At 36.3% G+C, this 15,959-nt stretch overlaps 1 protein-coding gene across 1 annotated transcript; it reads right to left on the minus strand.

The window, feature by feature from the left end:
• Positions 1 to 10,886: 10,886 nt before the first annotated feature.
• LOC108685553 (kinesin-like protein KIF20A) lies at positions 10,887 to 15,142 on the minus strand. Its single transcript, XM_018190403.1, has 5 exons — positions 12,991 to 15,142; positions 12,269 to 12,900; positions 11,587 to 12,163; positions 11,210 to 11,472; positions 10,887 to 11,006 (listed from the first exon to the last, which is right to left on the minus strand). The coding sequence occupies exons 1-5, from the start codon at positions 15,140 to 15,142 to the stop codon at positions 10,887 to 10,889; spliced, it is 3,744 nt and encodes a 1,247-aa protein (XP_018045892.1).
• Between the last annotated feature and the right edge of the window lie 817 nt (positions 15,143 to 15,959).

Genomic DNA, 15,959 nt, shown 5'->3' on the forward strand with positions numbered 1-15,959 from the left:
CTCGTCGACGCGGTGGGTGAAATAACTCATTTCGAGAATGCGTGCCAGCCAGTGAGGCTGTCGATAGCAGCCACGTCTGGAATACATGACAACGTGTAAACAACGTGGCAGGCGGCCCTGTCAGACTCGCGTTGTATTTCGAGAGCAGAATGGATGGGAGTATCGTTAACCAGTCGGTCGGTCGTACCGACGCAATTTTATGAACGTGTCGCGTTATCCTCCCTCGAACGAAGAAGTCTGTCTTTATTAAATAATATCACAATATATCAATTAGTAGAATTATAAACAATTGAAATTGATATCTTATTTATATTAAATTCTGAAGTTTCAATTCTGTTATTAATGGAACAATAAATATCTATACTCTGCGAAATACGCGAATAATAATAAAAAGAAAAATGTCAAATTGCAGTGACGATAAATCACGAGGGTTCCAGCTTCTCCTTTTACAGAGTTCTGTGAAAATCTATTATTCCTCGTACGATAGTCTTAATGAGGCAAAAAGCACTCCCGGAGTCATCGGCACAGCTGCATCTGGACCGTTGGCGGCGCGGCGCTCAGTGGCTTATTGAATTAGACGGGAACGAATAAAGAGCTGGTATATATCCGCCATATGCGGCTTTCGAAGAGACGAGCGTATTGCGCCTCTTGCGAAAAAGTGCAACGTAGTTGCTCTTAGACGCGAAATCATGGGTTTAATGCTATTACAGACTTTGCACTTTAATATGTGTATATAATATGCCTCGGTTTGAGGAATCTGTCACAGTCAATGAATGTACCCGTGTATGTTGTCTTTAAATTACAATAGTGATTAAAGCAAATTATATGCTCGTGTAATAAGCAGCATAAAATTAATAATCTCTAAATGTTATAAACAAAAAAATATATGTATATAACAAATAGTATATGTATAAAAGCTGAAGCAATTCTTTGAATTTTTCTATTCAGAATTCTTCTTGCTTTCTTATAGTAAATCTCACTCTGAAGAGTAAAATTTCACTCTTAAAGATTGAAAATTGAACCATTCTTTTTCAAGACTGGCTCAATTTTTACTCATTAGAATAAAATTCTATTTCAAAAACTTTGGAGGATATTTTTATACGATCAAATGAGAATATTATGCGACATACGATGCACGTCGATACAATTCGACGCGAGAGAAAATCGACGAGAATCTGTGTGACTAATTAGCGTGTCCTTCTTTCCCCTCGTGTCTTCGATTCGAATCGCAGCTCTGCGATTGTCGGCGAGGAAGCGGTATGTACGTCTCGCTCTCGCGAGCCACTCGCATCAATTTAAGTTTTTCTTCCACAGGCACGAAAAAAAGGGTGCATGATCTTCACGATTGTGTGCGCTCACAAAGCGCCGACGTGCCGCTGAAAACGTTCCGTCGACTTTCTTTTACAGCGCGTTATATCTTCTTTTCTTTCTCGCTCTCCCTCTCGTCTCTCCGTTCTCCTTGGTCCCCTTATAACTCCCTCTCCTACTTGATTTCACCCCACTATTCTACATCGCTCCCTTTCGCTCCCTTTAACTTTATCCGCTTCCTTCCTTCTCCGTGACGTTTGATGTTTCGCGTTTGTGCCGGTCATTCGGCGCAAGAAGCGCATTATAGACCGTAAATGTTGGGACCAGATGCTGAATTCGTCATCGGCCCGCTGCTCTTTGGGCCCTTTGGGAATCAAAATAGAGGATTATGTTCCTTCCCTTCGTTAATCGTTCCCGCAGCTAATATGTGACGCGAGTTTTTAATTCTTCATTCATACATCGCGCTATTGAACGCGATTTGGGACTTAGGTTTAAAATACTTATCTTAATGATAGAAATATACATATATTATTATTTTATCTTATTTTATTAAACCAAATACACATTATTTTTTTGACATAGCAATATTTCAACCGAAATTTCAAACAAAATGTAAAAGCAAAAAAAGTAAAATATCTTGAAATAGTAATAAATCAGAAATACAGAGAAGATAATATTTTATAAATTATGCAAATAATTAATTTATTAAATTTTATTAATATAAAAAAGTACAAAGAATTAGATTAGAAAATCTATACATCATTTGATATATCGAGCGTTAAGACACGGCTCAATGCATTTGATGATGAAATGAAGGACTCGCGTCCGACCTTTTTCTTTCGACGACTATTTCCATAATATGGTAGAATCAGTAATCTAAGGAACGAGGCAGAATGGTCTCGTGAATATTCACGGGAGCGCGCTTGAAATGAGATGCGAATGCGTGTCTGGTCGTAACAGTGCATCAATGCGCAAATAATGACACGACGAAGGAATAAAGGTCGTCTTTGCTCGTCTTTCCTGCAGCCATCGAGAGTCAACATCGGGAAGACTTAATTACTCGTCCCTTTCCACACACGCGATCTTACTCATCGGTCCGGAAATCTCAGGTACTGGGTGACCATGAAACAAAGCTAGGGATATCATTTAATATGATATATTTTTTAATAAAGCAAAATATTTTAATATCGAGAAGTTTGCAACATTTTTCAAATAATTAAACAAAAAATTACCGTTAAGTATCTTTTTGGCGAAACCATAGACTAAAATAGCATATAAATAAAAAAAAACTATTAAAAAATAATAAAAAAAATAATAGAGTTAGAATATAAAATAAAACTATATATACTGTGCACCATTGAACTAGCGTTATATGTAGATATATTCTTTTATTATTATATACAAATACAAAAATAGACATTCTGTAGAAGTAATTTATCTATAATTTTTTTTGTTTTCTGAACCTTTCGAGAACCTTTGATTCGATCCACCCGTTAGAGGATCCGATCTCAGAGCGTGAGTAATTCTGCAGTCTTGCGCGGGCGACGTAATGCATCACGGTAAACTAAAAACGCACCGATTCGTCTCCAGCGGTTTCCATGTGGGCCGTATGATTGCGCTTTATTATCGCGGAATTTCAGGTCAATTGTTAAATTGATCGGCAATTTTCATTCCAGGAATTGAAATCTTTATCTCCGCTTACGTACGGCGTCGCCGAGGTCGACGTTCGTGTACATAAGCGATCGCAAGTGAGAGGAAAAGATAATCGGAGAAGGGAAAGTAAATGAAGAAAGAGAGGATAAAGCGGCGCGAGCTCCACAAGCTCGTAAAAACGGATAATTATCGATGTCTGGCCCTTTTATTGCAGCCGCCTGTCGATCACGGTGCCTCGGCAAGAAAACGGCGGCTGTGCGATCGCGTGCGTCTTGAAGCCTGAACGTATTTGTCGGATTTCTGCGATACGGTCGTCGATAATATAGCAATTATCCATCAATAAAATACTGTGTGGCACTCTACTGAACACACTGCTCCACATGTTTGTTTACTAATTGATGTGTGACCGTTTTTCTGAAGGTATATATATTTCATGTTAACACTTATTATCTCCTCCTTTTCTTTCGTTTTAATTATAATCTCAATCATTCAATCAGTATTTGCTCGTAATTCCTTTTTAATCCGTCACATGAATTCAAACGTTGGACATATCGTTTATTAAATGATATAATAAAATATAAATAGAATAATCGATATCAAAATACACCGTAATTTCACAAAACGAAAACGATAACAGGAAACATTTCCGCTTTTGCATTGATGATTAGCAGAAATCACGGTGTTGCTAGTGATAGAGAGAGGGATCAAAAGAGGGATGCGTTCATAGAAGCAAATTAGAGGATGGTTCGAATTGGGGTAGTGCGGTACATTTGACGTCGAATGGCGTCGGGTCGAGAAGCGACAGAGCTCAGGGGCTGAACAAATGAAATGAAATGTTGCTTTCTGCGCGAGGACGAGAGTGATAATAGAGAAAGAGAGATTGTTTGTCGTTACACCCTTCCATCCGTTCTGTATACCGGCGCTATTCTCAGTTAGACTGCTTATTTGCCTAATTGCGTGATGCGCCCGATAAATTTCTACAAATCGACGCTTTGTTTTGCAAATTTTGTCCTCGTACGGACACTGAACTTCTGCAAACTCCAAATTTGCTCGAGATTATCAAAACAAAGGACGATCTAATTCGTTGAATTTAAAGTCTTTTGTAAAAAAAGAGAATCAAACGAGTACATCACGTAATAAATGTTACATAGCATAGAATAATTATTTTTTTCTAAAGAACTATTCTTTAGAATAATATTTTGATTTTAAGAATTTAACAATTCCTGATCTATCTGCGCTTTGATAATTCAATATAAACTTGATATTCGTTATTATAATTCGATAGACCGTCACCGAAAGAATCGTCATATCCTCGAGAGTCAGATTTAAATGAAGCTCTCCTATACCGTGGCTCTTTGAGAAACGAACATCGTGAAGCGTAACCGATAAGATCGCAGAAAAGACGATTCGCGGATCCTCTTATGTAATCCCCAACTTGTGGCTCGTTAGCGAATCGGGATCAATGGGTTCGTCGTGGCGCTCGTAATTTTATAGGATTCCACAACAACAGGGCGCATCGGGCGCTCGGCGGTTTGATATCGAGCATGGGGATCGGTGAAGTGGAGAGTGGTGCGCGCAAGGGTAGTCTTGTTAAAAGTAGCCCGCCTCATTGCCTCCAATATCTGGTAAGTACTGCTCTTTTGTAAAAGCACAGCGCTCGGGAGCCGAGCATCTCAATAGTCCACTCAAACCCACAACGCCATATTGTCACATGAGCGTATATAAACTGAGCTGCACGCGTGCCCGCACTTGTGAATCCGTAACTCGTAAATGCAGCGAGATATCTTACATTATTTTGCTAAATAATTTTTATTAGCGTATTGAACAAGCAATTGTATATTTCTCGATAATTGTTCAGTGCCGCGCATGGCATTGCTAACATATTTGGGTGTTTCTCGAAATTTATTCAATACTGCTCGAGATTCGGTCATTCAGAGCTTCTTTCTCTTTGGTTATTATTACGATATTCTAAAAGATTTATCATTTAATTCTCTTTGAGAAAGCATGTCTAGCATTAGACATAACATTGTCGACAAAAAAATATTTTTCGGTAATTGACAGTTGCTTGTTATTTTTCGTAACTTCGTTTATCTTATCGAACGTTATTGTCTAATCATATTCCAAAACTCGTTGAATCTTTTACAAAAACGCATATTAAGCATTAGCAAACGCGTAATAACATTAAAACAAATTTATTTCTTTAGACTCTCTATAATTTATTTTTTATCAATCTGTATTACATAATACCATTATAAAAGTTTTGATTCATTTTGAATGATAGACTTTGAATAATTATATGCTTATTCATTAACATACAATGTGTAAATCATTACAATTCTCATTTTAATAAAAATTCATGAACTCAATTAATATTTTAAATTATGTTAAACGATTTATAAGATGAAATAGAAATATAATGATAAGTGAAATTAAGCTTTAGAAACGGAATATTCGGTGATATTTTAGAAAACGTTATATTTTCAAACAATAGCACAATTAATGCGTAGCCTTGGACGATGCGGCGCGTGTTGTCGTCATTCATACCGCAACGATCGAACGAACAGGTAACGTCGCGAGATGCTTCGTATATTTCACATTATTTTTTCTTGATAACTTCTTTTCGTTAATTTCAAGTGAATAGTCGATAATATATTCCGCACATATATCGCGGCAGTTCATTCAAGTACTTCGACTTATTCATTGAAAAGTACTTTGACTTATTCATTGAAAAACGAGAATCGAAACGAAAAACAGAACGATCCAAAATTATAAATTACTATAAATGAAATTTAGACAAATAAAAATAAATCAAATAAGAAAAACAATCCTGTTTTCGATCGAAGTTGATCTTGGTGCTTGAAAATGTTTAATATGCAAATTTATAAAATACATTTTTTAGTTCTATAAACTGCACGATTCGTTAGACTTGAAACGCAATCATAAACTGAAACTGGAAATAACATTAGAGATTACAATCTATAGAAACGATTAAAAATAACTTAAATATATAATTTAATATTATAAATTTAAGTGTAATATAATGAATGGAAATGTAAAAATATCCTAAGTGTTGATGTTTCTGTCAAAGATGTAAGATCAATTCCGACAATTTTTTATGTCAAACGTTGATTTAGAACGATGTCATATTATATATACGTACGTGATATTGAAGTTTCAGGTTTGAAGAGATCGCGAGAAAAACGATCTTCTTCACAATCATGGATTACGACGTCGAGTTAACGAGGCTGCGGTCTTTCCAATGCCCGAGAGCTACTTATTTCGCATATCAGGGCGTATAACATTTCTATACGAAGGGCGTACGCAGCTGGCCAACACCTCAAGGCAAAGCGACCGCATAAAAACGTGAAATATCGCGGGTGTTTCCTTATCGCCTGCTTGGTCATATGTAAAAATGAATAAAATCTCGGTAAGTTGCGCCAGGGGATCGCACGGCAGTCGCTCCAGGCCAGTCAGTCGAATCTGATTCCGTACGTTTTTAGCATACAAGTCGGCAGGCAAGCTTGGAAATAAATCGTTGCGTGCACGATTTCGTATCTGGCATTTCCTCAGCGTCCGCAAATATTCACAAGTGCAAATGAAATGCATCAAATATATCGTTATTGTTCTTCTTCGCGACCATGTAAGTTTGCACTGATGCGGAGTTAAATACCGTGGCAGTGTATTAATTTAGCTTAATTTAAGCGATAAGATAATGCTTATTAAAAAGAAATGGAAAACAGTAATATATATTAGATATAATATTTGCGATAGCGAATAAAAAGAAGCAAGACAAAGTCAAGCCGCAGCTAAGCAGAAAGGAATATCAAGGGGTGGACCGAAGAGAGAAAATCCGGGCACGCAGGAGACGAGAGGCACGTAGCGTGCGAACAATAAGCAATAATAGGTAATGCAATTCAAACGTGGAGGCTGGCAATACTCCGAAGCCGACGGGGTGGTTACAATGCTGGGAAATGCAAGACAGGCATTTCCTGCGAAACGCGACGGCGGCGACGAGAGGCGGACAGGGATGGTTGGAGAAGGCGGGGAGGGGTGGAGAACGGAGACAATCATACAATACGGGACGTTCGGATAGTCTATCGCATATTTGCCTTTACGCAATTCTCTACTCGCGCAAACGCTTCGCTCGCGATATTACGCAATCGCGATTTATCCAGTGCAACATGACGCGACGCGATGCGGCGCAACGCAATCATCGTCCGGAAGCGTGGTTGTATTTAATCCGGGGGATGTTCTCAACATGCCTACGTATGGTGATGAAAACGCTGCGAATAACCGCGAATCTCTGTACTTTACGTTTCCACAATATTGGTAAATAACCACAATAACGAATTCCACTCTGTATCGCAATACACTTTTCCAACTACAAAAAAATTGTAATAAGTTAAATGTATAAACAGAACTAATGTTTATAAATAGAATTACAAATTAATTAACAGTTATTTAATATTAATTAATTAACAGTTTCTATTAACAATTATTTTAATAATGATAGTTGATATTTAAAATTTGTTATTTCAATGAAATTTCCATTATTCTATCATCAACATAAATTTAAATTATTCTCGAGATGTTTTATACCGTATTCTATTACCTTACTTATAAATTAATCATATTGGAGTAATTGAATTATGTAAACAGTGAGATATTTCTTATGAAATCTTCTCTGTATTTCTACACTCGCGCATAGATCTCGATGTGATGGGATGATCTCGGGGAGAGGCATGAGGATGTAGTAGATGAAATCGTTTGTTCTAATATCGCAGGTCCGACCCCCGAAGCTCGAAGATGGAAGTTTGTCCGTTGGAAATTGTCCGGGTGACGTTGCAAATGGGTCCAGACGATTCCACCCGTCTCTTCTTATAGCTTTACCGTGACATTCACACATATGTTTTCAACGTAGCGCTGCTAGCCGGCAGTAGCTTCTCGCCTCGAAATCCCATGAGGCTAATTCTTAAGATATCGTTCGACGTTGACAAAAGTCGCCATATCGGAGTGAAAGTTTTCGCAGGAGTGCCGTATTTGTACTTGCAAACTTGTATTCTTTATCACCGTGTTTCGTTGTGAATGTGTATCATAAATGTTTGATCAGCAGTGGAGTTACTTTTTTATTGTACAATTTTTAAATTTATAGTGATATATTTATGACATTGATTTGATTATTATTAACATCAGTGACATCCAAGATAACGACAGCTTATTATAAGAGAATTACATTCTTGTCTTTCTATTAATACTTTACAAAATATCGATAGCACTTATTATACCTGTACATCTACTATTATAAATGAAAATTTCTCAATTTATATCGAAATTCTTTCTATCAAATCACATTTTCGACAAGTCTCTTCTCGCTTCACATAGTAAAATTTCTACAGAGAAACTCGAGACGAAACGTCATCGGTCTAACTCAGAAGGCAAATGACACGAGAAATATAATCCATGCCACCCCGGGCTTTGAACCCGGAGAACTTCTTACCCTTCCCACTCAACATCGTTATAACTCCTTACAGGTTTGGCCTCTCTTTCCCTCGACCGCTTTCCCCTTTCGTCTACGTCAATCCCAGAGAAAGCTGGGCATTGTCGTGCCGAAATTGTGCGTAACTACGACAATAGTTCGGCAGGATTGGGCGAAATTAATGAAAACTCGCGTAGGATTCACGAAGAAGGGATGAAGAGAGAAAGGGATGAGACCTCCCCAGAAACAGATATTCCAACAGTTGGAGGAGAAAGGGGGAGGAAGTTCGGCTAATCGTGACAAATACTGATCCGGGATTGCCGAATTATAAACTAATGTCTCGAGCAAACTTCGCCCAGGATAACTTTCTCCTTCTCTATCTGATTACTCCTCCGAATGCTCGCTCAACCTTCAAACAGCGTGTATATTATCTTACGTCAGTTGTCTTGAATTTTATTTGAATCTTCATATATATTAGTTAAATACAAAATATACATTTTTCCATTTAATTTAATTTTATTTATTCTGTAAATGTTCAGCACATCAAATATAGAAATAATCTTAATTATTCTATTAAATAATTTCATTCTTTTATGATTCCATTTTTATTAAATAAGATAATTAGAAAATAAAAAGAACAGAAATTTTTTTAATCGGTAAAAAAAACGATAATTATATAAAGTACTAAACGTATAACGTACAAGCATTAGTACGCATATTGCATTGGTGCAATTTCAACTGGCGAACTAAAGAGGATGATTTCGCCATCTTTATGTCTTGCGACCGGGCGTGTAAAGGATAACGGAAAGAGGGTGGTTGATGGTGAAGTTAGAGGGCGAACGTGAGTAGGCGGACGAGCGGCAATGTTCTGGGCCGGCCAAGAGAGAAAGGAAATTGGATGATATTTCCCGCAACGATCAAATCTTATTGCCAATTGAAAGAGGAAAGTTCGCGGTACATTTACCCCGAGAAATCACCGACGACGAAGAGGTGAGCTAGCGAAAATGGCCGCTGCGATCTGCAATTCTGCAAACCACTCGTGGCTCTTTCCATCGTGATAACAAGCTCGTCTACGAGAAAGTAATACGAAAATAATTACAGTCAGATTGACAGTCCGGCAAATAATTAATGGAATAAATTCATTTTGAAAATATAATTAAATATTAACGCGTACCTTTTACATCAAAATTATTCTAAAATTATTCTAAACTATTCTATCTCTTGTTATTTAAAAAAAATCAACTTCTTATTTTTTTTTTTCAAAAATAAATGTCTATTGAACCAAAGGGTCGTCGTATCGGGAAGTAATCTTAGCGTTGTTCTTACGTCCGTAAACTCACAGCAGATTGCAATCTAGTATTAGACGATTTTCTCTCATTTATTCGTATCCCCTTATCACATCGCACATCCCGGTAATATCTTCAGAAGCCAAAAGATTGTGCAGAGTGGAGGTCGCGGTTCAATTTCGATATCCTCCCTCATAATTTCATCTATCAGTATCAGCAAGAGAGAGAGAGAGAGAGAGAGAGAGAGAGAGAGAGAGAGAGAGAGAGAAAAGTCAGAATAGCCGTTTTCGCGGGAAGATCACGTTTGGGGATGGGGCGAGTTGTAATGAGCGAACGAAAGCGTCAGCGGCATCTAATGTTAGAAATTATAGCATATTGGCAATAAAATCCGGAGCAGGGTCCGCTCTTGCACGAGTAAGCTCAACGCAGTTGCCGTCTCTGTTTGTGGGTGGTTCGTTTATTGTAACAAATGACGGAACCACATTTCGCCATTACACGCGATCTTGTTCAGGAAATATCTGATATACCGATAATATTCCCAATCACATTGTTGCTTCTTATGGATAATACCATAACAATATATTAATACAGCTCACTTTTCGCGTCATATCTATGTTCTTACAATTAGATGTTTATGATTAAAATAATAAAAGCGACAATATTGATTAAACTTCAAAATACTGTTTTATACTTTAAAATATATTTTATACTTAATCTCTCATACACAATAAATTCGCGCAATTTTCTCGTTGACTATTATTGAAAAAATATGTAAAGGTTGCATAAAAGTTTATTAATTTATGAGCTATATGTGCTCAACGATAAAACAATATAGAGACAACAAATTAAACGTACAATAGTAGAACTAAAATGTATAACATTTGAGATACGCGAGATTTTTTCTCTATTCAATTTAAAGTATGACATATGTTTAAAATGTGAAACATTCAGCAAAACAAAATACACGAAACACAAATAAATGTCAAGTTATTTAAAAAATGCACATAGTAATTCTTAATATCAATAATTATATACAAGCATTATGTATAATTAAACAAACATTAATTATTATATTTACTGTCATTCAGTTTCTGAATTACTATTAATATCTGTGTGTATAGAGAATCGCGAAAATGTAGTATTATCAGATAATTTTCTAACTTTCATCCAATTTGGACTTTTCTTTTTGTCTTTGGTAATCTCATGTTAAAATTATCTTCCATTTCAGAACTATCAGTTTCGCATACAGATGAATATACGTTTGACTTTACACTGCTGTCTGTCTGAAAATGTAAAAGATATAGGCTATTATATGTGAGATCTTTTTTCGTAATTATTAAATTTTTCAACTTTACGTGTATACTAATAACAAACAATTTTTAATTTAATTAAAAAACTCCTCAAAATTCTATTATAACAATTAGACATTATACGTTAATTGTTGACTCTACAATTAAAACCTACTTTATATTACATACAAACAGACCTGACAAGATTTGTTATTCAATTTAATGCTAATGTAATCAAAGCCATCAGTCTCATCGAAAAAAGTTGTGGATTTTTCACTTGAAGCTGACGAAACAATTAATGTCTCCGAACTAGCGTGATTAGGCACGAAACTGGAACTGCTTGCGGAATTATTTTTGGTTTCATGGTCTTTTAAGATTTCTTCTGACTGTTTTTGATTCTCAGTTAAAGAGCTCTCCAAGTTATTTGAACTGTTCGCAGTTTCAAAATATTTATTCTTCTCTTCGATTTCATTTTGCAAATGTTTCAAAATCTCATGTTTTTTTATTGAAGCATTTTTATTAGTTTTAAGTAGAGTTATTTCTAATTCTTTATGCTCCAGTTGCATCTTTAAACGAGTTATTTCATCCTGGCTATCGCTATAAGTCTTGTAAATTTCGTTCAAGAGTATTATATTATTTTCTTGATTTAATCGAGATTTCAAATTATGAATTTCCGCTTTCATGGTATTTTCCACATTTTTACGCAAATCTTTGCAACAATGCAGATCTTCCTTAACCAAACCGATACTTTCGTCTGCTTCGATAATTTGCTCACTCAGATTTCTCGCTTTCTCATTGTTTACAACGTTCAGATCTGCTATATTACGTACTTCACTTTTCAACGGGATAATTTCGCTCTCTCTTTCTGTTATCTTCATTGTTAATTTCTTCAGTTTATCCTCGAGAGTCAATTGAGTCTCAGAACATTCATATAACTGCGTGTAAAGCTCGTTCTTGTCTTTTTGACATCTGTTCACAATAATCTCAAAATCATATATCTTCTGGAACAATTCGTAATCTTTCGCAAACTCATGTTGCATTTCAGCAATCCTTCTATCGAACTCGCTTATCTGTAGAGTCTTTTGTAACAATTCTTCTTCCAAATTTTCGATCTTTGGTAAATGTTCATTTGCGCATCTACTAAACACTTTCTTCAACCGATTGCGCAATAAAGACAATTTATTTTCAAAGGCTCTAGATTTCTTTATATATCTTTCTAAGCATTCGAAAATTCGATTTTCATTTTCTTCCTTTACTATTAGTTTGCGGCTTAGCTCACAAATCTCACGTTTGTATTCTTGTATTTTATTTTCTGTCACCTTGGATACACCATCGTCTTTGATTCCAATTTCATTCTTCTCTTCAATCAATCGTTCCAATGTTTCTTCTTTGTGCAGCATTTGATAATCGTTCGTATAAGTCTCTTCATTTAATGCATAAATCATATCCCGAATAGTTTCCAGATCCTCAGACAATTCAGCAACATGTACCGTCTCTTGATAATTCCATTTATTCAAATCTGTACTATTTTCGAGCTGTTCAATGTTTTCTTTCACTAAATTCTGACTGTCCTCATCGATGATATAAGTTTGTGTGCACTTATCCTCATTTTCGCGGATACTTGTGTGATCACTTACGCTGGTAGATCTTCGTAATTCGCTACTTACACCCGAGTCTTTGCTACTTCTGTCACTCGATCTAGAACCGCTGCAATCCATACTGCCACTACTTTCGAAGAGACTTTTGTGATCAACGCTTGACACGTTTGAGAGTTTCTTTTTCATTGATTTGACATGATTCGCAAACAATGTAGGAATAGTGATCCAGTCGTTAAACTCATGTTGTTCAATTGTGGTTGAGTTCATGCACATTCGTGAGGGATTTTTCACTACAGATATGTTATCCTGAATAGAGCTATCTGCTATATAATCCTCAAATGAAATATTTGTTGATTGGTCACATTTTTTATCGCTTATACTTTCATTTTTTGTATCATTCGAGAACTGTCGAACTTCAACAAGCTGTCTTTCTTGCAACTGTGTATGATGCTGCAGTTTGACGATGCAAGCTTCTTGCAAAAGTTCCTCCTCTAATTCTTTCACTTTGTTCAAAGTATCATTCAAAAGATATTCTGATTTTGATAATTTCTGTTTCGCTCCAGAAGCAGTTTCAGCGTCTTTATTTTCTATTACACGAATATATTCGCTCATCTCTTCGAGTTTCTCCTCGGTTCTTTTTATTTTTTCATCCATTAACCGTTCCAGATTGTTCATGAGACAATCAGCATCATCCTCGATGTTTTCAGTGTTGCCACCCCACTTACGAATCCTGGCTCGCGTGAGCTGTCGAAACTTTTTCAATTCTTCCGTTACCAAAGCTAATTCAAAGCTGTATTTATTCTTTTCGCAGAGGATCGTTTTATTCTCTTGCTTCAATTTCTTTACCGCTTCTTTCAGAATCATCATCTTAGAAGTGACCTGTGCATTCTCAGCTTTGAGTTCTTCGTAAAGTGTATGACTATCCTCGACGTAATCCCCGCTGTTTCCTCGCTTTCTCTTCTTATGCTGCATCAGATTATCGATGCGTTCCTTGTAAAAGCTTTCAACCTGTTTGATAGACCATTTTAATAGATCCTCTCCCTCAGTTTCGATCTTCTTAGTATTCTTTTTGTAGGTCCCTTCCAACTCTTTAATCATGCGTAAATTATGATCGGCTAGTTGTTGTCGAATTGTGTATTCGCAATTTAACATATCACTTTTAACAGTTTCCAATTCTTGCTTCAGTCTTCTATTCTGCTCTCGTATATTTCTACATTCTAACGAATCGGTAGAGCCAATCGTTTCTGTAATCTCACATGGGCTTTGATAATTAGATGATGATGTCATAGTTTCAAGTTTATCAAATGTTTCGAGATTACGGATAGTTTCTTCAAATTCGCAAATTTGTTTATATTCCTTATGATAATTTGTTAGCTTTCTAACTATATCACAGAAATTAAAAATGCTCTGTATTTCATCAAACAGATTTGACTGAAAAATGACATTCACTATAAAAATCAGATTTTCCTCACCTGATAGGGCTCGTTGACATATTCTCGTTAAATTTGACTGGCGGAATGGTGCCATTCGATTCTGACTCACAGCCTGGAGGCATCTACTAAGCACTAGCAGGCTGTTGTTGATGCTACTTCCTTCGCGCATATGCGATTTTTTGAACTGTGTAGAACCAGCCAAGTCGCAAAAAGTCAAAGTACTGAGTATCACTTCTTCCGCTGCATAATCCTTCTGATACTTCAGTAATTTCATCATGAAAATAGTATGTGATCGAGACTTCTCCGATCCTGTCGTGACAACGCTCATTCTCGATTGGCCTGCCACGAGAATCTGACAGGCTTCCAGCGCAGTTAAGGCATACACTTTTTGCAAACCGCAAACAGCTTGCCCTTCAGTGTTTATATACAATTTCAACGGAGAACGTGTTTCCGCGTCGTCCAACAGATCGTAAACATTTCCATTGTAAATCTCCGCGAAGGACAGCCAGACGGCGTACATTGACTCGCTATCACACTCTTTGGATTTACAGCCAGGATTACCTGGCTGTGAGCTCTCCAAAAATTTTTTGGCATCCGCAGATATCTGATTTATATTCATTGTTCGTCCATTTAATACTCGCGTTTTTCGTTGCATCTCCGAAACTCGCGCGATCTCATTCAAGCAGAGCACAGTATCTTGAAACGTCGGTTTGTACCATGGCGTTATAGTGCAGTTTATCGTCGAAAATACAAGCTCGATACTACGCGTTATTATACCGGGCGATGAGGACGTGCCGAACAGCGTGTAAGTCTTCCCGGAATCCCTCATGCCGTAAGTCATGATGGTTGAACTTTTACCACTGAGAAACTCCACGACTCGATGTTTTATGGATCCCTCGAACATTTCCACTTGCGAAGTTTCTGATCCAAAAATCTTCGTAAAGACATGCCGTCTGCCTTCGGCCTCGCTCGATTTCGCACATCTCGAATTTCGAGTGAATTTATCCTCAAACGGCTGAAATGTTGTTAAAAGAGTTCTCGTGTCGAGTACGATGTAATTCTTTTGAAGTACCGATGCTGGTCTTATCCTAAGATACATCTCCGCACTCGAAGCGGATATTTTCGAAGCTCGTCTTGATTGCATATTAATAGACTTCTTATTGCATTGCAACGAAAAGAAATAGTTCGTTTTGACTTCCTATGTGCAACTCTTTGCGAATGTATCAGAGGAATTTTTTCTGGTTGAAGTCATACTGAGTCAAAATGAGCAGTAAAATGATTGAAAATTACAAAATATTTGAATAATCAATATTTGACTAATTATTAGACAGGTTATTTTACGTCCATATTTCTGGAAAATTAAACGTAATTATTTCAGATGTATAATAACAATATGAATTAATTTGTGAATAAGATAGAAATTTGCTTACTTTGAAGAGATTTACATCGGATAATTTTCATAGAAACGTCTTCAGTTTTACGATATAACTCTCGCGAATGTTGATATTATGATCTTCGACATCTTTTCATTCTTGAACTATGTTCAAATTTAGCAATTAAGAGTTATATTCATGATGTAAGAAGACGTGGTTATATGCAATCATTATGGTTATGTTCACGTGGTTATATTCACGTAAGTAAAACAGAAATAAAAAATACTAAAAATACATATGGATAGATACAAACGATAATAGGTACTATAAAACATTTCACTATCATCTTATAGCGTTTTTCACTCGTGCGCACTCAATGCATTTTAAAGTCGTTGTATACAAATCGACATAAAGATGAACGTTTAATAAAGATATAGAAACGAATTAAACCGCGAAATCCTCAGTACATTTTATTGTGATATTCGATAAAATATACATTGAGTATTTTATTAATTGAGATATCTCACCTTTACATTCTGATTA

This window comes from Atta colombica, unplaced genomic scaffold, assembly GCF_001594045.1.
Source record: "Atta colombica isolate Treedump-2 unplaced genomic scaffold, Acol1.0 scaffold155, whole genome shotgun sequence".
In the NCBI taxonomy this organism is placed as follows: domain Eukaryota; kingdom Metazoa; phylum Arthropoda; class Insecta; order Hymenoptera; family Formicidae; genus Atta; species Atta colombica.